General features: G+C 37.0%; 1 protein-coding gene across 6 annotated transcripts in view; it reads right to left on the bottom strand.

Moving 5' to 3' along the window:
* Positions 1 to 1,090: 1,090 nt before the first annotated feature.
* EPRS1 (glutamyl-prolyl-tRNA synthetase 1) overlaps positions 1,091 to 26,175 on the bottom strand; it is a 37,684-nt gene continuing 12,599 nt past the window's right edge. The window contains exons 9-35 of one of the 6 annotated variants that reach the window (XM_033055129.1): positions 25,695 to 25,866; positions 24,942 to 25,175; positions 23,866 to 23,950; positions 23,468 to 23,527; positions 23,158 to 23,178; positions 20,934 to 21,044; positions 19,291 to 19,427; positions 18,374 to 18,581; positions 17,830 to 17,942; positions 17,117 to 17,234; positions 16,633 to 17,004; positions 15,542 to 15,772; positions 14,631 to 14,879; positions 13,831 to 14,061; positions 13,229 to 13,494; positions 12,203 to 12,254; positions 11,144 to 11,353; positions 10,924 to 10,996; positions 10,092 to 10,171; positions 9,665 to 9,766; positions 8,809 to 8,964; positions 8,492 to 8,689; positions 7,912 to 8,085; positions 5,585 to 5,745; positions 4,049 to 4,127; positions 1,733 to 1,797; positions 1,091 to 1,464 (exon numbers count right to left, since the gene is read on the bottom strand). In XM_033055129.1, the coding sequence (XP_032911020.1) occupies positions 1,314 to 1,464; positions 1,733 to 1,797; positions 4,049 to 4,127; positions 5,585 to 5,745; positions 7,912 to 8,085; positions 8,492 to 8,689; positions 8,809 to 8,964; positions 9,665 to 9,766; positions 10,092 to 10,171; positions 10,924 to 10,996; positions 11,144 to 11,353; positions 12,203 to 12,254; positions 13,229 to 13,494; positions 13,831 to 14,061; positions 14,631 to 14,879; positions 15,542 to 15,772; positions 16,633 to 17,004; positions 17,117 to 17,234; positions 17,830 to 17,942; positions 18,374 to 18,581; positions 19,291 to 19,427; positions 20,934 to 21,044; positions 23,158 to 23,178; positions 23,468 to 23,527; positions 23,866 to 23,950; positions 24,942 to 25,175; positions 25,695 to 25,866 (4,109 nt within the window). In that variant the 3' untranslated portion in view covers positions 1,091 to 1,313. The remainder of the gene's footprint in view (positions 1,465 to 1,732; positions 1,798 to 4,048; positions 4,128 to 5,584; positions 5,746 to 7,911; positions 8,086 to 8,491; positions 8,690 to 8,808; positions 8,965 to 9,664; positions 9,767 to 10,091; positions 10,172 to 10,923; positions 10,997 to 11,143; positions 11,354 to 12,202; positions 12,255 to 13,228; positions 13,495 to 13,830; positions 14,062 to 14,630; positions 14,880 to 15,541; positions 15,773 to 16,632; positions 17,005 to 17,116; positions 17,235 to 17,829; positions 17,943 to 18,373; positions 18,582 to 19,290; positions 19,428 to 20,933; positions 21,045 to 23,157; positions 23,179 to 23,467; positions 23,528 to 23,865; positions 23,951 to 24,941; positions 25,176 to 25,694; positions 25,867 to 26,175) is intronic. The other 5 variants (XM_033055132.1, XM_033055130.1, XM_033055134.1 and 2 more) reach the window with 5 other exon arrangements.

The following is a 26,175-nucleotide window of genomic DNA, read 5'->3' as shown; positions in this document are numbered from 1 at the left end:
CTAAAAACTCTAACATTGAACTTAACTTTCTTCAGATTGCCTTTGCATTACTCATTGCAGTATCACTGTCAGACACCCATAAGGGCCAGACTGAAAAACAAGAAAAAGAGAGAAAAAATAAGAAAAAATATCTGCAAGAAATGGCCGCAGCCTGCATCTTGCTAACATGTGGCATTTAATCTTGCAAACTTGCTTTTTAAAGGGGTGAAAACCTGGGAGGTGATTCTTTCCCTCTACCTCTGCTCTTGTGAGACCCCACCTGGAGTGCTGTGTCCAGATCTGGGGCCATCAACATAAGAAGAACATGTAGAGCTATTGGAATGAGTGCAGAGAAGGGTGATGAAGAGGCTCAGAGGGCTGGAGCACCTCTCCTGTGCAGACAGGCTGAGACTTGGGGCTGCTCAGGCTGGTGCAGAGGAGGCTTCAGGGAGACCTTAGAGCACCTTCCAGCATCTAAAGGAGCCCACAAGAAACCTGTAGAGGGGCTTACAAGGGCAGGCAATGATAGGATAAGTGGGAATGGCTTTAACTCGAAAGAGGGCAGGTTCAGGTGAGATATTAGGGGAAAACTCTTGATTGTGAGTGTGGCAAAAACAATGGGATAGGCTGTCCAGGGAAGTTGTGGATGCTCCATGCCTGGAAGTGTTAAAGGACGGGTTGGATCGGGCTCCGAGCAACCTGGTCTAGTGGGAGGTGTCCCTGTCACGGCAGGGGAGCTGGAACAAGATGATCTTTAAGGTCCCTTCCAACCCTTCCAAGCCATTTATGATTTTATGTTTCTATGAAAATACTCCTTAAAAGATCTGGCTTCAGAGAGGGATTTTCTAAAGGTAGTAATTACTATGCCTACAGGTTAGCAGGAGGTCTCTACTGAAAAATTTGAAGGCAAAATTAAAAGCAGATGTTTTATCTAGAAAGTAGATGTCAGCACACTAAAGTGTACTGTGGTTTTCATGACATTGTCTCCAACCTGTCAGACATTTTCTCAATGTACAAAGAAATACATGAACCAAACTAGAATAAAAGCACATAAGTAAAGGAAACCTATTTCTCCCTACTGAGCAACACAGAAAAAACTCACCACAGCATGTTACAGCTCACAATACATCTTTATTATTGGAGATGTTTACAGAAAAGTCTGTGAATTACTGCTAGCCTAAGACTGACCATTGGGGAGCCGGGTTATGGTTTATGGCTTTGTCTTTGAATTATTTAAAAAGGTCACAAAACTGATTGAAGTTTAAGGGGCTATTTCAGTCTTATTAAAAAAAGTTCAATTCACAGATAAAGGAGAAGGTTCTTTCACTAGTGATTTAGTAGCTACGACCAAAGAGGGTGTAGAACTTGGCAGGGTTTTTGCCGCACACACATCTTGCTCCAGGCTGGAGTTCACGGAGAGGCTGGAAAGGTATGCAGAGGCTTTTTGCTCCCATGGATGGGGCACCAGGCTCAAGATCTTGATCCCTGAAATAGAAGGATATTAATAAATAAATATATTAATAAAGAAATATTTGTATTAAAAATAAAATGCATTAAAGTATATTATACATAAAATATTAAAACCACATTAATTATTCTGATGGTTCCAGAGTTAAGGGAAGTTAATATTATGCATGACAACAAGAGTCTGTACATAAGTGTTATACCCAAAGGCACCTTGCATTTCTGCTTCACATTCAAAATGTTTTGATTTTGATCTTGGTAAATACTCTCCAGTTCAGTTCTATTTTACCTGGCAGTGGTCTTCTTGATCCAATCCTCGCACTCGATTTCCCCACAGAAAGGGATTTGTACAATCTGAAGAGAGGAGGGGAGAGAGAAAAACCCAGCAGTTATCCATCTAAAACAATCATCTTTGTCTTAGGAAGATTCCTAAACCTTCAGATCTCATATACAGATCTCAAATTGGGAAAAGCTGCAATTATTACAAGTTTAATAGCTCTTTTTCATCTGAGAAATACATAAGCACAGTCATCCCTCCACAGGGCAGTAAGGAAAATCCTACACAAACCCAAAGCACCATTTAAATTTAAATATTTTTTTTGACCAAATACATCTTTATTCCTTGTAAAGTATAAACATTGTTTCCTCACTAAATGTTCTGTTTTTCAGGAAAAGTTTAAGATTTTCTAAGTACTGAGAAAATGCTTGCCTTACATACTGCAAGACAGTGCCCAAACAAAGCTCCCATTTTAATTCCATTCCACTATGAATTTTCTTTTTTTTTGTGAGCATACATTATTTTAAGAAAACAGAACTGCCAACAGCATATTTTTTCTGGGGGACATGGGGGTGGGTGTGCAGTTTCCTGCTGTTTCCTTCACTCAGCTTAACTGAAGAAAATTGAGAAAGTAAGGCTGAAATCATGTCACACACTCCTCTCTGTACTACTCTTAGCTATTGTAGCAGATCTCTTGCCCCTAGTTGAATATTTTATATTCAATTTTACTGCCTTTTTTTTAATGGACTTTCATAGAGAAAATTCAGTTTGCTACCAAGAGACAGCATTAGCATTAAAGACACCCCCTACACACATTTGAACACTTGCGAAATGCTGATAGCTGAGGGCAACCTCAGTGACTAAATTCAATCTTCATTCATTTTAATTCTATCCAAACTGTGACTAAGGTTTACTCAGTGCATCTTTCTTTCACCTAATTTACATTCTTACTGCAAAATTTGCCATTTACTGGAACACATCTTTATTAAACTTCACTTGATGGCTTCACTTTCTTGCAACTGGACAAAAGGAACTATCACCACTCTACTACACCGTTCTTGCATTAATCTTTTGTTAGTGAAATGAAAAACAGTCCACATTTTTAAAGAGCTAAGAGTCTGTAACTCCATTAAAGGACAAACAGTAGCAGGAAATAAGCAGGAGCACTTATTTAATCTTAAAAAATTTCCTCTTTAATAGAGTAATAGTAAGTACTAATAGAGTGTAATTTCAAGTAATTCAGAATACTCATACTATAAAATTACACTAATACAAGAAAAATAGGTAGAGAGTGAAACAAACACAAAATGGCATATTTTTTCAATTTTTTTTTTCAATTCAGATATGCAGCTCATAATAAATTCATACAATCTAAGCACCAAAACAGGGGAAATATCCAAAGTGGAATGTAAAATTATTTCTTCATATTTCCAAGCTTAATTACATTTAGATTACATTAGAATTCTAAGCATTATAAACCTGTTTAATTCTCTTTGTCATCTCTAGAATCAAGCTGCACACAACAGTGAGTGCTGGACATTGCTAAGTCAGTCCCATCATTATTCCTTTAAATTTTGTTCTAAATTGAATTTAAATGCAATAGAAGTACAAGAAAACAGTATAATGGAAGGCCATGCCTAACCAGGAATAACTTAAAATTATTTTTTGAAATCTAAAGAGTATTTATAAATTCTTAGCACTTGTACATTTTTCATCAGGAATTTTGAAATTTTTAGAGTGGATCTAATTGGTACAATCTCTCTTTATAAAATACACAAACTTAGTCACTAATGGTGGGGATCCTACCTCTTGAGGACACTAATCCAAACAGATAAACAATTTTTCCAACCTGATTTGTGACAGAATTTCAGGGTTAAAAAATTCTGTCAGCAGCTCTTTGTAAAAGAAACAGATAAATTCTCTGCTGAAGGCTTAATCCCTCATCTAAACTTCATTACTTTTTCACTTTTCAGATGTTTAGATCAGTAGAGCGCACTCATCCACATGCTGGGTTATCGTTTCTATAAATCTAAGGAGGTTTCTGACTTGCAGTAATTCTTAATGAACCCAATGGCTTCTACTGAGGTCATAAAGGTAAAACTTCCTTGACGTAAATAGCTTGTACTTTAAACTCTTACCTGGACCTTTATTATGAGACTTCATAAGTGTTTTGTCTCTGTTTGCTTTAGAATTATGACAGTGAGGTTACTGTAACCTGAATGAAATGTTTACACCACTCTCTCTTAAAAGCATATTCTGATAAAAACATTATTTGTATGGGATGAAAAGGGTGTGAAGTACAAGAATAGAAGTAGTAAATTCCCTTACCTTTCCTGAATCAAGCTCTTTTTGAAAGTCCTCCATATTACTGGCCACCACCATATGACTTTTTAGGTCTTCGGACGCTCTAAGAAAAGGAAAAATATTTAGTCAGGGCAAATTTATTCACATAAACTCATTGGCCTAATGAGCTAAGTTTTCAGAGCCAGTCAAAACAAAAGGTTACAAAAAGAGCTATATATTCATTAGAATTTTCCTAATCAGATTATGTGTTTCTACCACTGATCCTCAAGGAGGAAAAATTTTGATTAATGGCTGATGGGGTGTTCTCCAGGCTACTGCATACTTCACCGTGTTCATTCACACTATTGTGCCCATCAGTTAAACACTGACCTGAAGGAGACACAAATAAATACTACACATGTATATTTTTCTTTTTAAATTATCTTCTAAATCTAAATCACAAGATGCTTTTGAACTAGGTAAAAATATTCTGCCTGTAAACAATTTTGATCACCAGAGAAGGAAATAGAAAAGCTCATCTGCCACAGTGCTGTGTGAAGAACAGCACTGTGAAGAACACCCTGCTATTCTTGGTGAACTTATGAGCAACAGTCTGCAGTGACAGACCTGTGAGGGATTTTGGCATTTGCAATAAGGGTTAAAAACAAAAAGTATTTCATTGTTTACAAGAGAACAATCCTGTGAAGGTCAATAGTGTCTTAAAATACATTTCTGAACACAGAACTTGAGCTACTGAAGTTTCTTGGACAACTTTGTGTCTTTCAAAATTCTGCACCAAAAACCATCATTCACAAATAAATCCTATATATAGATCATGGAATCATTTAGGTTGGAAAAGACCTCTAAAGATCACTGAGTCCATCCACTAAGCCAACACTGCCAGGCCCACCACTAAACCGTCTCCATGAGTACATTTATATGTTTTCTGAATACTTCCATGGATAAGTATTCCATTATTTTGCTGGGCAGCCTGTTTCAACACTTGCAGTGACGAAGTTTTTTCCAATGCCCAATCTAAACCTCCCCTGGCTCAACTTGAGATCATTTCCTTTTATCCTGTCATTCATTATCTGGGAGAAAAGACCAAGCCTCACCTGGCTACATCCTCCTTCCAGGCAGTTGTAGAGTGATAAGGTCTCCCCTGAGCTTCCTCTTCTCCAGGATAAACACCCCCTGCTCCCTCAGCCACTCCTCACAGGACTCGTGCTCTACACCCTTCACCAGCTCTGCTGCCCTTCCTTGGGCAGCACTGTCATTGCTTAGGTCATTTATGGTGTGTTTATGGTATGTTTATTATGTATTATTTATTGATTAATAATACACACGAATTCACAGATGTATTTTTCTTAATTAGTTCCTTTTACCTTTCACCTTACATTTTGAAAGAACAACTGGTAGCTTCTATCACTGCATGTGAAGGAGTTTAAGAGGCAGAAAATTACATGACACAAACAGGAAGAGCCTAACCTTTCTCCACAGACAAACTATTAATGTGGGAAATTCTGACAGATAAAGGGCATCTGTGATTAGCAGAGCCATTTACTGTAACTTTTAGTTTACCTGCTGTAAAGATTTGCATGGATCTCCTCCAAGATCTGCTTAAGTTTCCCTTCTGCTTCGTGTTCAGACAATGTCAGCTTCTGTCCTGTGTCTCTCCTAACAGCTACAAACTGTTGGCTCTTCATGTCTCGTGGTCCCACTTCTACCCTGATTGGGACACCCTTTGTGGAAAAAAAAAATTAGAAGTTATGATGAAGAAGTAATTCTCAAAATTATTCTCTCTCTCTGTGTGGCTTTTGGGGTTTTTTTTAAGTCCAGTCTTAATACAGACTCACTTTATATATTTAAGTTTCTTTGGTAAAAAAAATCATCATATATTCCAAAGCTTTTATGCATTTCTGTCTTTCCCATCCACATTCTCTTCACTTGTGCATTCTGCCTTGCTTCACTAGCTCGGAGACTGCATCAGTGCCAACACGCAAGTAATACTGAAGCACTGCTGAAACTGCAGTAAGTTATCCCACATACTGCAAATCAGATTTTTTAAGTCTGAACAATTAAGACTTCTATAGCAATTATAACGTTCTAGTCCACTCAATAATACATTTAATTCTGTTTTCACAGAATGCTGTCAATAGTATTCAACAGGTATTGTTTTAACAGCAAACAGAATAAGTTCTGTTAAATACAGCCCTAATATCATAGGATATGTGACTACAAACAGCTAATTGCTTTCACAAAGCTTTAATGCTTTATAAACTTTGGTAATAAGATGTAATTTCTCATCCCCTGCACACCATCAGACAAAAAGATTTTCCATCTTAGTGAAAAGGGTCAACTCAGAGTCTACCGTGTAACTTATTTTCTCTACATCCTAACATGTATCCCAGAGACACATTCTTTCACAGGAAATTAAGAGAGTGAATGCAAATACATTTTGGAGGATTCTTCCCCCCTGCCCTCCCAAGGAAATTGAATCAGTAAGTTTATAAGCTAAAACTATTCCATGGTGTTCAAGAGACGAATGGGAGAATCCAAACATGTACCCAAACTTTCTATGCATTGTGTGCTCTGGAATCTCCTCAAGTTCACAGCTTCCAAATGATTCCCTACACTCCCTCTGCCTCCACTGCCTCAATTATGCTAAAAAGGTGAATAATACAGTAAAATCCATCTGATCAATGAACTATCTACTACTGCTGCAAAGCTACATAAAAAGCTATTGAAAACTGTTATCAACAAGCAATTGAAACTGAACATTCTAGTTTATGACCCACAGAACATTGTCTCCATAATAAAAGCTTATTGTAATACTACTATTAAAGAGTACTTCATGGTCCCTCCGGAAGATTTCCCAAGAAAGCAATGAACTAATACCAGACCATACAAAAGAAATACCAGTGACTCAGTTTTTTAGGAAGTAACATCAGAAATCCGCCAAGCTGAAAAGTACATAAGGTAAAATATTTTCCAGTTAATGCTTGTACTTCTTGTTCCAGCACCTTTGTATTTTTTACCCTATGAAATTACTTATACACTCCATAAAAGGAGTGTATTGTTCCTGCAATGAGACTGAAGATGCAGTTTAGGTACTATGCTCGATACATTAGTAGATTTTATAAAAAACATCAAGTTTATCCCATGCTGTGTTCCTCCTTGAAAAACCTAATTTTATAGAGAAAGTTTCCCAATAAGGCTTCACAGCACAAGAGCTCCATTAAAAAAAAAGGTTACACAAAGGGAAGAGAACTTTGAGACCATGGGAACTTTGAACAATTTGGATCACTTCTATCATTTTACTTTGAAGATTAACATATTGAAACTAATTTTAAATTCAGAAAAAAAATATGATTCCATAATAACACACATCATTCAATTTTTAATTACCGTTATAACCATTGTTTCATTCTGCTCACTAATTTTGCTTTATAAAAGACTCTTCTATTAGAGGAAGCAGAACTATTCCTCTTAAGTGCTATATTAGGGGAACATGGTAATTTTAAAACAAATAAATTACTCCTTCCTTTGCTGACACTGCAGGTTTATCTTCTTTGTTGTGCTGTATGCACAGAAGGCTCTGTTGTGAGTCAGGACAACTGAAGTATTAGTACAGAAATACAAACAATTTATCCTCCTAATTTAGATTTCTAGGCATATAAGTGGAGCCCTAGAAGTTTAAAAATCCTTAATGACGTGCCAATCCTAGTAAACAGAACAAGTCTCAGCAAACACCTTTTCTTCATTTATCCACAAAAGCAATCACTGATTATCAGGCAGCAATTCTTAACTTACAGAGCACATGTGCCATCAGAACACAGGGCACACATAGCATACATAATGTACACCCCTCACCTAGGCTTCAAAACACCTCCTGGATAGAAAAGTACCTTAAGTTCCCAGTGGTTGAACTTCCAGCCAGGTGAGTAGTTGTCCCTTAAATCTGCCCGGACACGGATGTTGACAGCAAGCAGCCTGCTACGATATTCATTGCATTTCTTCAACAGAGCCTCTCTGTCCTCTTCAGAAAGGGAGTTTGTGATACCACAGGGAATAATTACAACCTGCAATAGAACAGGACATGTACTTTATGCTACAAAAAAAATAGCTCATAGTTGTAAAACACTGAAAACCAATATTGTGGCCCTATATTCAGTAATTTCTTTCACGCTCTCAGAAATGAAGGATACATTTCCCTTTTTCATACTAGTGACAACAGATAACATTACTTGAAATAGATAAACTGTCAAAGGGAACTTGTCCGCCACAAGTATCCTAAGGATTTGTATTAACTTCACACAGCTACTCTGTAACTAGACAGCTCCATCCCATATGAATCAGCTATCTATCTATCTATCTCTCTATCTATCTATCTATCTATCTATCTATCTATCTGATGCCTGATGTGAAATGCTCTTGAATTTCAAGACAAGAAAGGAAACTAAGGCAGTTTAGGGCATTTTTACACACCTGAATACAGGCTACACGAGGTGGGAGTACCAATCCCATGTTATCTCCATGAATCATTGTCATTACACCAATAGTCCGAGTTGTAAGGCCCCAGGAATTCTGATAAGCAAACTGTTTTTCTCCTGGTTTCTTGGGATCTTCAAACACAATTTCAAACATCTTTGAGAAATTCTGCCCTAGATGATGTGATGTTGCTCCCTGAAATAGACACACAAAAAAAATTCTATTAAATGGAAAGTTAAGTCCATCAAGCATCAGTTTAAATATTTCATCTTCCTATATTTAATGAAAAAAGAATTATTTGAATAGGTCAATACCTGGATAGCTCTTCCACTGGCAGATATAAATGCCTCTAAAGTGGTTGTATAATCCCCCCCAGCAAACTTCTCCTTCTCTGTCTTCCTTCCTTTCACAACAGGTATTGCCAAGAGATCTTCATACACCCGAGCATAGAGATCAAGAATCTGCAGCACCTACGAAGAACAAACTGTCTTCAGAATCACTCAATATTTTGCATTTTGCTACATCATGAAATATTTTTACATGACAGAGTCTGAAATCTTAAAAATTTAACACTTTCACAAGACTTTGTTTAGAAACGAAGATTTATTCAATTACTTCAAACTTTGGATGTTATTTTCCCTAAATCAGAAAGCAACAATTATAAATCATGACAGAAAACAAGAGTCACAGCAGAAATTACTCTTCTTATAGTTATATAAGTTATATAACTCTTCTAAGAGTGATATTGACTTCTAAATTCCACTTCTAAAAGTCTGAACATCTGCTACATAAATAAAGATATGCCACAACACTCAATGAAACATCTGCCTTTTGGGCAAAGAAAGTTTTAAAACTTCTAGCAGTAAACATGTGAATGCATGACTTAAATTTTTAAGAAAAGTTGATTTTAAAGTATTTTTAAGAAAAATAATTTTAAGGAAACCACACACTATATATCACACTCTTCAAACTCCCCATATTGTTTGTAGAGACTGAAGCCTCAGAAATGGGTTACATCTGAGGAAAAACTGGGTTCTAATAAACTTGGCATTTTTCACAAGGGCTCCCAAAAAAAAGATTTCTATGAGGTCTCAGTACAAAGATTTGTTTGTGTTGCTATGGAGTAAGGTAACCTCCTGACAGGAGAAGCATCAGTGCATTTGTTTTTACCTCCTCTGCTGCCTCTTCATATGTTGCAAATGCTGTGTGACCTTCTTGCCAAAGGAACTCACGAGTGCGAAGGAAAGGCTGGGGATGTTTGAACTCCCAACGCTGGAGGGGCAGATGTAAAAAAAAATTAACATTATGAAGTGCCAAATTATTGTTAGAAATAATGTTTATAAGCAAGTATTAGAAAATTCTCAATTAAGATAAAAAAGCCAACTATTCACAGATTTCTACTTAATATAATCAACCACATACATTGATAAAGAATGTTTCTTTAGAAACACTGAGAAAAACATCACATAAATTATGGTAATGATTTTGTATTGAAATATGTGCTGTAATCACTATGATCATGCCAAGCCCACAGTGAATAACTGCCCTACACTGCATTTGTGATAAGAAGAGGTACTCAGAAATTGGTTACACATACCACGACGCTGCACCACTGATTAAGCTTGATGGGAAGATCCCTGTGTGACTGCACCCACTTTGCATAGGAAGGATACATGACTGTAAAAAGAAAGCAGTTTTGAGTCTCCACACAATAAAGACATTTATGTCATACTCTTCCTTTTGCTACATGTAAGCTTTACAGTCTCTGCTGTGGTAATTATGTTTTTATGTTTCATTTCCTTTAAAATACATGTTTTGTCTTAATACATAATATTTTCACCAGAGTACTTTCACTTAATTCCGAGTCTCTGCAAAAGAGCTTGTTTGCTGCTGGTCAAAGTACAACCCAAAGCTTATTATTTAATGACACTGTGTTTGAGTCACTGGCTTACAATATGGTAAACAGACCCAGGTTCGCAAGAAGGAACTCACTGACCGCAAGATTTCAGGATGCTATACTAGACCTGACTCAATTAAAAACTCACCCTTAGGTCTTAAAATGCTTGTTTAAATTAGTCAGAGGAAGAGTCACAGTCAAAACACGTGCAAAACTAAAGTGAATTATGAGTTGAAAAAATTTCCTTATAAGCACTATAAACCAAATAATCAAATGTGTTTTCAGACAAAGTAAGTCAGTCTTCAGGATATTAATGAAAAAATTCCTAAAATGTGCATTTCCTAAAAGTGTCTGTTTAAGAGAACTTGCTATGAGCAGCAGCAAAATTAGGAAATTTTTCCCAAGGAATTACAGAAAGCATTCTGAAAAATGGGGGCTTCCACTTTTCAGAAGGGACTTTTGTCTATCAGCTACACTGTATGTAAAACTTCACATATAAATTTACAGCCAAACTACATGAAAAGAGGCCCACCTGTTTCACTTGTGGGACGTATAGCAATTGGTTCAGCCAGCTCTGTTTTTCCAGATCTTGTGACCCAAGCAACCTAAAAAAAGGAGAAAAGAAAAAAAAAATCAAAGCAAACAAGTTTGGAAAAAAATTCCTGTAACCCCAAATTTACTTTCATACCCAGCTGCAGACTAAGTGGTTGGGTTTTCTTACAGTCAGATTAAAAGGAAGTTTTGAAGTGTACCTCAGGAGCAAAGTCAGCAATATGAGACTTCTCTGTCTCTAGGGCAGCCTGGGACACAAACATGGGGAAGTAGCAGTTTTCCACTCCAAGTTTCTTGATCTCTGCATCAAAGAAGTCTTTGATGGCTTCCCAAATAGCGTGAGCCCAAGGACGAAGAATGTAACAGCCACTCACATCATAGTATTCAATCATCTCTGATTTTGTGATCACCTTGCAAAAGATTAATCAGATGCTGAAGTTTGAGTTGGTACATAGAGAACATTCAGTAATTCAAGTGTATGTCATGCAATTCAAGAGAAGTCTCCTATTCAAAACTGTTCAAATTGTTAGCAGCTAAGATATACTTTCGGGTCACTTGTGTTACCTAGAGAGAATTAACCACGAGCATTAAGTTTAATAATAGATCTGAAAAATGTAAACACTTCACTAAAACTGAATGTCATGAACCCAAGTAAGAGACTACAGCTACTTTCCAGGAACAAAAAACCTGTACTTCTGTAAGAAATGTCTCTAGCTCATATTAGAAGAGAATTTTATTCTTTAGAGTACAGGCAAAAATTATATTAATGACAGGAAATGTACACCGACAGCTACTTACAGTCTCTCATACCAAGACTAATCTAAACTAATCATCTCTACTCAGGTTGTTTTCAATCTCACAAGTCAGCAAAATTGTTCAATATCAACAGATATTAACTTCTGTTATGCATCACCTTGAGCTGAAATAAAACTCTCAAGTCTGTGAAATTCCTATAATTTCAATTAAGTTCTGTACTCTTAGAGTAGAGGAATTCAGCTATGAATCAAGAAAATCATATATATATAATATATGAGGTTGGGTGGTAGACACTCACCCTTTTTACAGCTTCCTAACTTTATTCAGCTCTTTACTCCAAGGCACTTCTATTTAAGACCAAGATGACAACGTAAGACATAGAAAAGAGTAAATACTTTACTTTGTATTGAAAAAAAAGAGATTCAAACAGAAAGATGTAAATCCCAAACAGACACTAATTTAAAACAGAATGAAACAATTAAATCCGACTGATGTGCACTTACCTGAGAGAACCACTCTGAAAGATTTTCTTCTTTTTTAGCTTCTAGACCCAGCCTGTGGTATGACAAAAGAACCAGATTTAGCAGAACTTATCCTAAACCTTTTCTTTCTTATTTTGGGGCAGGAAGTATGGCATAATAAGATGGAAGACAATGTTTCAGTTTTACATCAAAAGGCTAAGTTTTGGCTGGGGGGAGTTGCTAGTATTTCCTTATACTTACAAGAATATATTTAATAAGAACAGCTCCAACTTTTTGGTGCAGTTTGAACCCTTCGAATTCTCACTACGGTTGTATTAAAGAATATCACAACAACACATTAAAAAAACCCAACCACCAGTCCAGTAAGAACCTAAAATTAACCAGACCTGTGTGTGAGCTGTTTTACTCTTTATTTTAAACATTTCCTACCTAGCCAGTAGCTACAATTTCAGGAAAGATATGCAACTCAAATTCACCACTCATGTGAATGTCAGTCACACTGTCTGAGACAGAAAACTGACCCTACCTCGAAATAAAGATAGCCAATAAAACTACAGGATTCTAAAGAAGGTTAAACTCACCAGACTCAAATGATAGAACACAAAAGTAAAGGTTTTATATCTTTACAGAGAAGTTTTAAAGGTGGAAAATACATTTTTTCTGGCATTATTTCTGCACAAAATAACCACATCTCTGTCTCTAATATATGATTTATGTATATGAAACAGGAGATACACAGTGCTGCATAATACATGCTGTAAAAAGATCTCTAAACTTTCAGCAAGACACAGCAGCACATTTGCTGAAGTAAATAATAAGCACAAAAACTTCTCAGTGACAGTAACAATACAGGATGCTGAGGTACAACTGACATTAAATAAACTTTGCTAACTTGCTTTTGGCTCAATCCTGAATATGAAAATCAACAGAGTTCTTTTGCAAATGTCCACACTTTCAAGTGAAATGAGACATGTATCAAACTCTGAATCTGAACAGAGGTAGACAGTTGATGTTTCTACCCAATAAGATTAAAGACTGCATCTTTACCTGGTTTGTTTCTTAGGGCCTTGGCCCTCTCCAGATCCATTTGAGGAGCGCTCATTACCACTCTGTCCTTGCAAAGGTTCTTTTTTGGGGCCATCATTTTGCTTCTGTTGCTTACTCTGCTTTTCAGACTTGTTCTCCTTCTCTTTCTTCTTTTTGTCTTTGTCATCTACACCACTAGCAGACACTGGTTTATAGTCAACTCCTGCAACAGACTTATACTGGGCCTTCAACTGAAGAAGTTCTTTAACAGCCACATCTATCTTTTCCTTGAAGAACAATAAAAAAAAAGGAATTTATAAAGAAATCTCTGGAATAATATGATTCTATCAAAAAAAAAAAATCTATATGGCATTATGGACATTCACAGACTGTTGGAAGAAAAATCTGCATAAGCCAGTATGTAACTTCAATGTCCTGACATCTTAAAGGGCCACATGTGACAGTATATCTAATTTTAAAAGTATGTTTCAGATCTCAGAATTCAAATGCTGCCTATTCAAAATGTGCTTTTCAAATTCCCATAATCACACTGAATTTCAAAGACATTTTTAGATTTAAATACATATACTACATTTTTACACTACAGTGTAGATGTTTATTACCTTGTCTGCTTTTTCTGCTTTTAACTTCCTCACTTCATCTCCTTGAAGAGCTACTTTGCTAAACAAGGCTTTAGCTTCAGGAGTGTCTGGACCGCTGGGTGCTGTGTTTGATGTCTGAGGCAAAGCCCCCTGAGCTGCTGGTGGGTGTCCTGGCTTGTACTCCTGCCCAGTCTTCTCCTTGTAGTCAGCTTTTAGAGAAAGCAGGAGCTTTACTGCTTCATCTATTTGATCCTGTGTGGAGGACAAATAGCAAGATTTACTGGTGAGAATTAAAGAGAGAACTGGCCAGAAGCAGTGATTATCAGGCTATGAAACCAACCCAACCAACCAACAAAAAAGCCTCCCAAAAAACAACACCAAAACCAATTTTTAAGGTAGAAATACAGGCAGAAACCGCCCACCTGCCAGAAGTGCCTAAAAAGCTGCATGTTTGTCTTGTGCTCTTGTCCATAACCATCACTGAATCTGTCTAGTTTTGAAAAGTCTTGCTGCTGCTACAGCACACCAGATACTTAAACAGTCACTTGTCCCAAATACAGCAAGAGATAATAAAATAAATTAAACCCTTCTGCAAGGTCAACACCTGCCATGCTCATGCCTATTTGCCTAGATATGAGAGGTTAAGTTTGACTCCTTATATCCGAGTCAAGAAAATGTCCAGCATCAGAACAGTTCTGTTTGGCATTATCAGAGCATGCATGACCTGGACAAAGGGGAGTTTGATCACTACTTGGTGAAAGACTTCCCCCCAGTGGCAAAATGTGGTCAGAATTACAATTGCTCGTTAATGCCTATTGTACCTTGGAAGCTTTCTCTGCCTTGAGTCTGCGAACCACTTCCCCTTGCTCAGCTACAGTATCATAAAGTGCTTTGCCATCCACTAAGCTACAGCCTGCAAAGTTACTGCAGCAGACAGGAGATGGAAGTGCAGTAGAAGATTGACAAGGAGGGGTTGAGGGTGGATTTCCAGGCTTGTACTCTTGACCTGTCTTTTGTTTATATTCTGCTTTGAGGCTTAAAAGAATTTTCACAGCCTCATCTATTTGTTCCTGAAGCAAGAGAGAAAAAACAGCAGTTGCAGATAAGGGTAGAAATAACAGAGGTGTAACACAATAGCTGAAGTAACACAAGCTATACTGGAATGGTACACAGCTGTTGTAATAAAACTTCTAGAGCTATCCTGTTAGTATAAGTTGTTGTTATTAAGTTCGGTGGTAAAACTTTTTAGTCAGAACACCCACAAGTTCTACACCAAAGGACCAAATCAGGTAGTGTAGGTAAGGGCTGATTTCTGTGCCATAAAAGCCTCCCATTTAGGTGGTTTAGTCCCCTCCAGTTACAGCAGTCCATGAGTTGCACGCTGGAGAATAGCAGCATATACAGAGACTCTGAATAAATAATGGTTCTTTGGTCATGATTAGGTAACTCTCAAATTTTTAACTGCCATTCTGGCTCCAAGTTACAGCTCTTCTTTCAAGTTACTGCCTATCCTCTGCTTCACTTATCTTGTATGACTAAAAAAAACTTATTATTTTCCATGCACTAACACAGGACACATGCAGTCAGCCATATCATCAGCTCAAGAGAATCTGGGAAAGCACTTCATGCAACTTGCTTATGTTTTGCTCCTCAAATTTCCCAAAACCTGCCATTGGGTTTTAGCCTAAACTGAAGACACTGTTCTACTCAGAAGCATCCACAGGTAGAACACCTTTGAAGCTTTCTCCGATTTGAGCTTGCGGACCACATCTCCTTGTTGAGCTACTTTGCTGTACAGAGCCTTGCTGTCTACTGGACATGGGGATGGAGGAGTGGGAACAGGAGAACACTGAGCAGGGACTAAGACCACAGGTGGGTTTCCAGGCTTGTACTCCTGGCCTGTCTGTCGCTTATATTCTGCCTTTAGGGATAAAAGGACTTCCACAGCAGCACCTATCTCCTCCTGAAAGAAGAAAGGAAGGGGCAGAAAGAGGGAGGAACAAAGATATAGAGATGTAAGAGTCTAAAGAGCATCATAAATATGTTCATAAAAAGACCTGCAGTTTATGTGCACCTATTCCATTTTCCTAAGTACTTAGTAGAGTTACTCAGAGAAGTTTTCTCTACTACTTTCCTATTTTAACAAAGTAACTCCTCTTAAGAGATATATAACCCTAATTGTCCTAAGTAAAATCATAACAATAAATTCATTTAGATCTTCCCATTTATTTAGATTTTATGGTGCCACCAAGACACATTACTCTATCAACATTATTTAACCATCATGCAAACTATGTTATTTTCCCTCTCTTCATTTTCTGCATTAGAAAGAAAAGAAGTAACATAGTTAATAGTTGCCATGTTTGCTATGTACAGCTACAGAGAGGATGATGTCTCAAACACATCTGTGGTATTTGGATCTTCCCTTTCTGGTTCTGGGGCTTTGTTTTAAGATCTAAACAGCAACAATTCAAGCCTATGAAGTCACATAATTTGACTATACTGAGTTAAACAAATGAAGAAATTTCCAGGCCTTTTTAATCTCAAGGACTTGATTTGGATACCTAACTCTTGCTGTTGGGTAAATTCTGTCCATGTTTCAGAGCACCTAAGAAATATGGGAATTCACCAATACAAACTTGGTAATACAAATCTAACTGAAAAAGTAAGTGTTGGAAAACACAAGTCTTGACAGAACAGAGCCCCGTCCAAATGATGACCACTATGAAAACCCTGGATCCAAAGCACCCATTCATCTCCACAGACAGAGAATAATGGGCTATGCAAACCCAGACAAAAGAAAAGGATTATTTTAATCATCACCTTAGATGCTTTCTCAGCTTTCAGTTTTCGGACTACTTCTCCTTGTTCTGCTACTTTATCATACAGAGCTTTATTGTCCAGGGTACCAGAAGTCTCAAGCTTTGATGACTGTGCAGTTCCAGATACTGGAGGATTTCCTGGCTTATACTCCTGGCCTGTCTTCTCTTTGTATTCTGCTTTCAAGGCCAGCAGTTGTTTCACAGCTTTATCAATATCTTCCTTTGCTGCCTTCTTAGCCTTCAAGTCACGAACTACATCACCCTGTGCAGCCACCTTGTTGTAGATGATCAGGTGACCTTCAGATACAGTACAGGCTGGTGTAGGGGCATGACCAACAACTGGAGCAGATTTTCCTTTTGCAGCTGAACTAGCCTTACAAAAGAAAAGGAAAAAAAAAAAAAGCCAAGTATTCAGCATGTAATCTTGTACAGAAATAGATGTATCGTAATACATTTTATGGTACTTTCCTAAGCCACCAGTTTACCTCTTTCTTTGCAGTTTCAGCTTTGGTCTTCTCTTTTGACCCAGATGTTGGCATTTCTTTAGTGTGTCCATCAGGGATGTAAATCAAAATACATGGGGCATCTTTACAGCTGTAAGGACTATAAAATGATTTGTGGAAAACACAACAGTAAAGGAAAAAGAAGATAAATATCAAACATTTATTGAAACAAATGAGCTACTCTTTTTAAAAGATGCTCTCACACAACTGCAGGTTTATCTTTGTACACAGCTGTAATTACCTACATTTACATAATTGGGGATCTGCAATGATTCCTCTTACATGCAAGTTTTCTTTTTTTAATAATATTTATATGTTTATGTTAGAATTGCATGTAGAGGTTTTGATAGCTTGCTAAGAAGTGTTACAATTCAGTAATTGGAAAAATGCCTGTTTTATTCTGTAGCATTGCTCCTTAATTTCTGTATTTCAAATCACAATGAAACCATTACCAAGTCCAGGTTAGCTGGGGTGCACCTCAAGTGCCAGATACTTGGCTTAAGACAGTTTGAACAGGCAGGAATATGCAAAATCAAAGCCATGCCAGTCCACAGAGATATTCCTCTGAAAGATCATGGTAATGGGGAAAACATTTGCAGACGACATTACTCTTGCCAATGCATGTATGTGAAAACACTAAAACAAGCTAAAGCAAATTCTGTGAAGTCTGTTTAGAGCATTCTCAGGTAACTTACCTCACTGGCTCATAGGGCTGATCACAAATAAAAAATCCTCTCCTCTGAAGTTGTATGATGTCTCCTTTTTTTAACTCCTTAAGGCACGGATCACCCAGCATCAGTTCTTCTTGCTGTAAGTGTTAAAAGAAATCAGTCCATGTCTAACAGAGCAAAGGAACAGTAAGAAATAGAGATGTAGAAGGAAAGTGGTGATTTTCTTCTTTCCAAAGTGTAAAAATGTTACTTAATTCCAGCATCAGCAGAACTAGAAGTACTAGTACTAGAATTACTAGCAAGAAGATGACATATCATAAAAATGTATCACAACAAAAACTCAAACTATTGGTCTCAGACATGTAAAAGCCTGGTAACCACTGAGAATAAACAAGAGTCATATTTTAATTTTGAGATTATGGCAGGTTACATGGAAACATGGAAAATAGATACACTGTTACAATTTATCTGCTTGACACTCAACCAATTAAATTTTAAAAAGAGCAGCTAGAAACAGTGAACGTTAAAAACTTTAGTGGAATTAAAAAGGACAAAAAATATAACTCACCTTGCTATTTCGGTTGATATATTGCTTGAAGTCTTCATCTTTCCCTAGAACTGGCTTAGTGATCAGATGCTCATAATTAACACAGACAGTTGGGATGAGAGGGGCACGTGGAGTTTCTGCCAACCAAGTGATCTTAGTAGTTTTTTTGAAGTCCTTATTATCTAAGTTCAACTTGGCATCGATGGACACAATTTTTCCACTTGAATTTCTACAGGAAAACAGAAATTGTAACAGTACAGCATAAATGATCAGTTCTGATTCAATACTGCGAAAACAAGTGTTCAGAGTTCATTTTTGAAGTGTGAATCACAGAGAATGAAAGAGTGTATTAATTCCTGTTGAAGGTTTCCATTAATTTTGTTGTCTTAAATACCAATACAGAGTAAAAAGCATAGGGAAAAAATCTTTTCATATTTATGTTCCCTACCAGAGCTCACCCCATTCTGGCACCGTCTCAACACAACCACTTCAAAGATACTATGATGACATTCAATGGTCTCCTTCCCCATCTTAGCAGTTGTGCAGCTGAAACTGTGACAGGTTTGGTTCTGAGTATGCAAAACAAGTATTTGTTATGGGGTGAAAGTTGTAGAAATTCTAGGTGAATTTTTCTGTCTGAAAAAGTTGTTTTACAGTGGCAATATTACCACAGAATCATGGACAGCACTGGATGAGAGGGACAGCAGTATCAGGACTGACTCATGATTTCAAACCTGAATTTACAGTAAATACACTCTACACTCTGCTAAAATGCAGTTTTGTGGTATATTTCAAAATAGATTTATAAATACAGAATAAAAGAATGGACATATATGGCCAACCATTAATTCTTCACCGTTACAAGCTTCCTGCTAAAAGAAAAAGCAACAAAAAGCTGAAAAGTAAAAATTAATTTCATCTGCCACTAAAGAGGTTACCTGCTTAATTTGGTGATGATGATATTGCCCCAATTTATGAAGGTAACCACCTCTCCCTCTGCCAGGGTCTCTGCATCTGCACCCTCGATGAGGACTCTGGAGCTGTACCACACAGGCTTCAACCCAACCTCAGCATTCTGTCAATAATGGTTTACATTTCAAAGACAACAGATGAAGACAGATGGACAATAACAGTAATGAAAAGCTACAATATTTTTCCACAGTTCTCTCCAGTACCTTGTTCACAGGTGTTGCCCTCATTCCCCCAACAGTACACACAAAAAATCCACTGATGGCATATCCCATTTCCTTAAGGTCCACACATCTTTAAGATCTCACAGGTAAATCCCAAGTTTTCTTAAGTTTCCATTCAAATTCCCTTCAAAACTAATTACAGAACTCTCATTTTTGATTTTTTATAAAGTTATTACATAAATATACATGGAGCTTCTTTCAGCTGCATAGATTTGTAAAGATGGAAACCAGAACTACATCACTTATATAATGTTCAGCTTTAAAGTATCTCAACAATTGAGATAAACTTTCATTTTCTAAAAATGGCCGACAGCTGTGAGCTCAGACTTCTTCAGCTGGTCAGGAGTTTTCAATTTGTTTCTTCTGGTCAGTATTTATTTCATTGTATATTGGCGGCAGCATTTACTGGTACTATCAATGTTTCAATATGCTGGCTTGTATCTGACCAAACTTGAGACCTTTTGAGCCTTGAAGAGTCACAACTCTCACTTGCATCTGCTCAAAACCTGTTTCCTTGTTATCAGCAATGGGGAAGAGGGAAAACCCAATGTCCACCTCTTTTACAAGTTACAAGAAATGGCTACAGGAACACTCAGAGCAACAAAATCAAAACAAAAGAATGAAGCAAAGCCTCGGGAATACTCACTCATTTCTCAATGTAAGTGCATGTAAGTATAACTAAGGAATGCTTTCAGTGAAGTTTAAGCACAATTTTAGACATCAGACTCAAAGGAAAGCATCTTTGTTAATTGTAGCACCATGAAAGAGTTGTATCAGTACCACACTCCCCTTTTAATTTTAATTATTCTGTTTACTGAATACTAAAAGTATCAAAGCAGTAAGTTCTTAGCTTTTGGTAAGAGCTATTTGCTATACAAATTTGAAAGTCATATTAAAAATCCAGAGATTGACAGAATCAACAGGTTAATATATTACTTCTCCACATAAAACCTGATTTTATCAGCCACTTAAAAAGCACCTCACTGTTAATGGCTAAAGAGTGTCAACTGTGTATAGCCATAAAGCTTGAATAAAATTTAATATTTAACTTCTCTGAGAAAGTTGGCATCAAACAATAGGAAAACCAGCTTGAGCAGCACTCCAGGCTTGTAATGCCTCACCTCTTCTGAAAACTCCCGGAGAGGCTGTTTAGGGCACCTTTTATACGCACTCTATATATTTACAAAAACAGTTCCCTCTTAAAAGAACACACGTTTAGTAGTAGCACAGTTTTTGACAATTCTGAGGCAAAAAAAAAGCACTCCTTGGATAGATCTCATGCTATCTGAGCAAGCTAAAAGCAGGACTCTCCTTCCTGACTGTTTCATGTCAAGGTACTTCCCAACTTTATTGAGCTGCAGCACAAGAATATCAAGTAAAGCAAGAACCTTTGGATGTTTAGCCACTTCTTTCATCTCCTCTTGAGCTTCAGGAATATTTACTGGGACGACTGCATCTTTCAGTAAAGCAGTGTACCGAGGTGCTACTGGGTCTATAACCTACAGAAAACAAATTAGGTGGATCATGAATATATGCCACTGACAGAGAAATAAGGTGCTTTACAAAACAATAACCACAAAAAAGAAGGAATATTAACTGGTATTCTTTATGTTACTGCATTTTTTCAAAGTTTGCTTTAATGTTGCTGTCATCCAAAGCCACAGAATAGTGAGAATATAGTGGTAATACTTTACAATTTCCAATCTTGTCTAAAATACTCTGAGTATTGGGTACTACTGACAGCAGAAGTAATCAAAATTGTGACCCAATGCCTTCTAGGGAAGACACAAAAATGTACTCTGATACAGTTTTACTGTGCACATAGGCTATTACATCTGACCCGCTTTTTCTCCAGTTCACTAAATTTAAAGCAATAATTTTTAAGTGGAGTTTGTTCTTTATCCAGCAGCACAAGACCTGATCTCATACTCATTTTCCAGGCCAGTACTCCAGCAGAATCAGTGACAGAACTGGCTGTAGAGGAGGCACCAATCAAGTCTGCAATTTTACTACAGACACATTAGATACTATAATAAGGCAATACCATAACATTGACTTCATTAGGATTTCTACAACATGAGTTTGGCAAGAAAAAGGAACCACTAGCATGTCTTCCTGTATTTTTTCTGCCCATTATCCAACTTAGCTGCTATAGTTTTTCACACCATTTTTTATACCTGAAACACTGGTTTGTCAAACTGCTTAGAGGCACTTAAATACATAATTAAGGTAAAGCAGTCATCTAAGGCCAAAAGGAATATTGGAGATCTACCAGGTTAACTGGAAACTAACACAAAGGAAAACACATGCTTTTATTAATATAAAGTGATTTTTCCTCAACTGAAAAGCTACACAGCTTTATATTTTTCTATATATATATTTATCTATTTTTATCTATTTTCTATATATTTTTTTGTATTTTGGAAAAAAGTATTTAACCTCTAATTACTTGACATTAGCTATATAAAGTGATATGATTATATACTTCTAAGAAGACACACTTTTATAAGTTAGTAGTCTTATAAGTCTGAAGTCAGACTCCTAAATGTTAGACATACACTTTGAAAAAGAACTTGTGTATGTATCTCAAAATGTAGGGGCATTATACGACTTAATATCATAATTTTCATAATTAAATGACCAGATTTTATAGTAGTATTACCAGACTCTTTATTTTATTGATTAAAACTCACAATCCCTTATTAGGTGCTAAAAATTATGAGTTGTCACATTGATAGAGTCTTTGAGGTCAGAACTACCTGTAAAAAGCCAATTGGTTTTGCTCATATTGCAGACAGCTTACAATCTGCACATGTAAATAAAATTGGCTAATAAATATGGTGTTGTACAAGGAGCTGAGTCAGAGGTCTAAGAAACTCAGTTTAAAAGTCAATTTTAAAAAATGAGCCTTGACAGCTCAATGTGGATTCTTCCCCTCAAACCAGTTGTTAGTCATAAATTTTTGTCATAAATGTCAGTCATAAATGTTAGTCATAAATATTTATGCAGCAACAGAAAGAACCAATTCATAAACCTACATGTATGTAGCAAACCAAATGCAAAATACATGAAGAAATACAAGACACATGCCAGACAAGCAAAAACTATTTAAATGAACAGATCCAGGTACTATCTAAGCAAAACCAAGCAGGAATCCCAATGCAAAATAACAGGTGTTTCCACAATCACACAAAATATGCAATCCTCAAGAAAACAAATCGCCTTATTATAGTGTCCAAGCATCTGCTGCCAAAAAGCAACTCATCATGTCAAGATGCAATATTCCTGATTTGCCATTCAGTCAGAAACTCCAGCAGTGCTGGCTTTATCTCCCCAGGCAGAGCACGCAGTGCGTTCATCCTTTTGCCACAGAAAGGAAACGCAGCCAACGTGAACCAAATCAGGGAAAATTTGTGTTTAAGTCGACAAATCAGCCAAACCAGAGGTGGGCAGCCTTTGAAAACTAGGAATAATGCATTTTCAGTGGGTTTGTAGAGCTCCTGTTATACAAGCAAGTGTGACTGTGCTATGAAGCTGCGAAATGATAGCTTATGCTATGTATGCTTACAGCACTGTAAGCTATATGCTGAGGTAAAAAGCATTAAGTAATACCTTCTTACAGATAGCTCGCAGCTTGAAAGCAGAAAAATGAAATGCAGTTTTCAGATCAGATTTACAGCAAATACCATTATCTTTTCCCGTACTACTAAGGAAGGCAAGCAAGTACTGGTATAGGAGAATCAACAGGATTAGTGCTTCTTCAGGTTAGAAGGGGGGACATTCCATTTTCCTGAGTGTGCCAAATGATGTAGCATACTGCAACTGCTACTTGTTGTGATAAGCACTCCAATGAACGCTGGATTCTCTATATATCCTAGAAAGAGGATATCAGGAGTAGCATCAAATCCAAGTAAACACATACCTTTTTGTTAAAGGACCAGATTTTATCCCATTCCATATTAACAACAGATCGAGAGGAGCCCTGGGGAAAAAAAAAAACCCGAACCAACACCACATTAATATAAATATTCTAGCTCTTAGACTAATTTAAAACAAAGTACTTTAAAATGAAAACCCTCTATGGTTTCCTTTCATTAAAAACAGTTTTTGAGCTTGCAAAATAAAACCTTTTCAAGTAAGAAACCTGCAAATCCATTTTGCCAACACCTATTCACAGGTGCTACCATTGTTGAGGCAATACACATCAAAGTAGCAAAGCTTCAAAAGAAACCCCCCAGTGACAAATACATTAACTGAAGCTTCACAAAAACTTATGAAACTTACTGAGGGAGATTCAAAGAAACAGAAGAAAATACCCACCTGAGCAGCAATGAACTGTTTTAGCCCTTCAACTGTCATGCCTCTTCTCAGGACACCACGTACAGTGGGAAATCTTGGGTCATCCCTAGTGGTAAAAGGTATTCCATTAGTGTCATACACTAGATTTTCTAAATTCTACACTGATCAAGAACTTTACTAATACTGCCACATACAAAAGGCACAGCCTCAGTGTATTTTACTTAGTGAACTCACAGCTAGGTGAGAACACTTAACTGAGAAGACTGAGCACTTATCCATACAAAATGTATGGTGAAGGTTAGGTCTCTCAAAAACAAGCAAGGTAAAAGTTATGTTCCTATCCATTATTTCTTTTCCAAGGGCACTCAGAAAATGCTACTGGAAAGAAGTGACAATGCTACCTCTTAATAAAAGTGATAGAGTTCTATTTTTTTTTCTCTTACTGGAGAAATAAAAAAGCCTATTCTGCAATGTAACATTTGAGTTTGGTGGAAACATGAATCAAACCTTGCTGAGGACCTAATAGGGAGGCTTAGGAAAGGAGAGGTCATCATAAGACCAGCTACACCTCTAGGGTAAAAAAAAAAACAGGCAGGGGCAGGAAAGGATAAATTTGGCTCTAGCCAAGTGGTTCCATGCATAAACTAGGAGTCTAAGATTCTAACTCATTTGACAACTAGACAACTGAAAAAATTAACAGAAGGAAAGTGAAGCCAGGTGGGAGAGAAGTGGGATGGATTCGACGAGATGGACAGGACCAGAAATACTTCAATCCAGGCCCTCTTCTGGCATGGTTTAGGAATGACTCTAATGACAACAACCAATGACTCAAGAGTGGAAAACATGTAAATGCCACCCACAACAAGAGCCAGAGTCCAAATATAAGTTGCCTCATGTTTATTACAGGACATGAATATGTATATACACAGCTACTGTAGAGCAGGAAACAGACACATTGTACATGCAGAAGCCAGTGCAAATAATCTATATTCTTTAATATTGTTTAAATATTCATTCAAACAGTCCCAAAGCAAAAATGAATGTGCCAGTCACAAGGATTTTAGGGAACAGTGCTGACCTAGAGCCATGGAACATACCATCCATCCACAAGGCCTTCGTTGACAAACCACGTGAGCTTTCTCTTGGAGAGCACAGTGTTGTTGAGGTTCAGCCTGCTATACTCCCATATATAGGGTTTCCTTATGCCCAGAGCCTCAATAATCCAGTAGAATTGTTCATCTCTGTCATGGTATTCAGTTGTTCTCAGTGCGTGTGTGACACCTTCAATACTATCAACAATGGGGCAGGCAAAGTCATACGTGGGATAAACCCTGACAAAAAAAGATCTTTAATTAGCAGGGCAGAACAAAGCACTTTCCTCCCACCTAAACATTTAAACTTAGTGCAGTTTATATTCAGGTATTATAAATATTTATAATATATGATCCTGAAAATCTCCAGATTAAGACTAAAATACTACATACACAATAAATTGTCCACAAAAAGATCCAGAGGGCAGTACATTTTAAGACAAAGAAAGCCTTCAAGAAATTAACTGATCACACCCTTGACATTCAAGCCAAAAAAAACCCCAAAACCCTACACTGCCAATGCTTTTTTCAAACATACATAAGGACCAAAACTGAAATAATATTCACTGTTGACCATGATGGCCATCTCACAGGTTTTAAAAGTCTTTTGCATGAGTTTCAGAAAGTCAAGAGACTCATCACATATTCTGGTTGAAAAATGCTAGCAGGTGCCAAGTATCAAAGCAAATTTCTTAAGGAATTGTAAATGCCCTGAAAAGAGCAAAAGCTACAGGCCACACAAGGAGAAAGTGGACATACTTGTAGGTATTTCCAGTCCGAGGGTGAGGCTGGTTTTTACAACGATAAAGAGTTGGATCCCTCATGCATCCATTATTACTACTCATATCTATTTTTGCTCGTAGGCAACAAGTTTGTCCATATTCTGTTCCCTTTTTCATTTCTTCCCACATTTGTAGATTCTTATTAACACCTAAGAACAACAAAAATAAACCATTTTCTAAGGTATTATGAAACTGATTAAAAAAAACAAAATTAGCATCACCCCCCTCTTTGGACACTGGAATTCATTTTCACACATTTTACATTTTGAATTTTAAGTAGTAATGAATTAATGGTGATTAACTCATATATACACAAGTTTACTGCCCTGGTCTAAATGTATACTTAATCCATACAGCCTTGTAGAGCAAAGCACTAAACACTTTCAAGTCCCCATAAGGACCTTGAAGATATGCAATTCAGTAATCTCACTCATATTCACTAATAAAAATCAAGTTTT

This window comes from Catharus ustulatus, chromosome 3 (genome assembly GCF_009819885.2).
Source record: "Catharus ustulatus isolate bCatUst1 chromosome 3, bCatUst1.pri.v2, whole genome shotgun sequence".
NCBI classification, from domain to species: Eukaryota; Metazoa; Chordata; class Aves; order Passeriformes; family Turdidae; genus Catharus; species Catharus ustulatus.
This window is presented reverse-complemented; position numbering and strand designations above follow the sequence as displayed.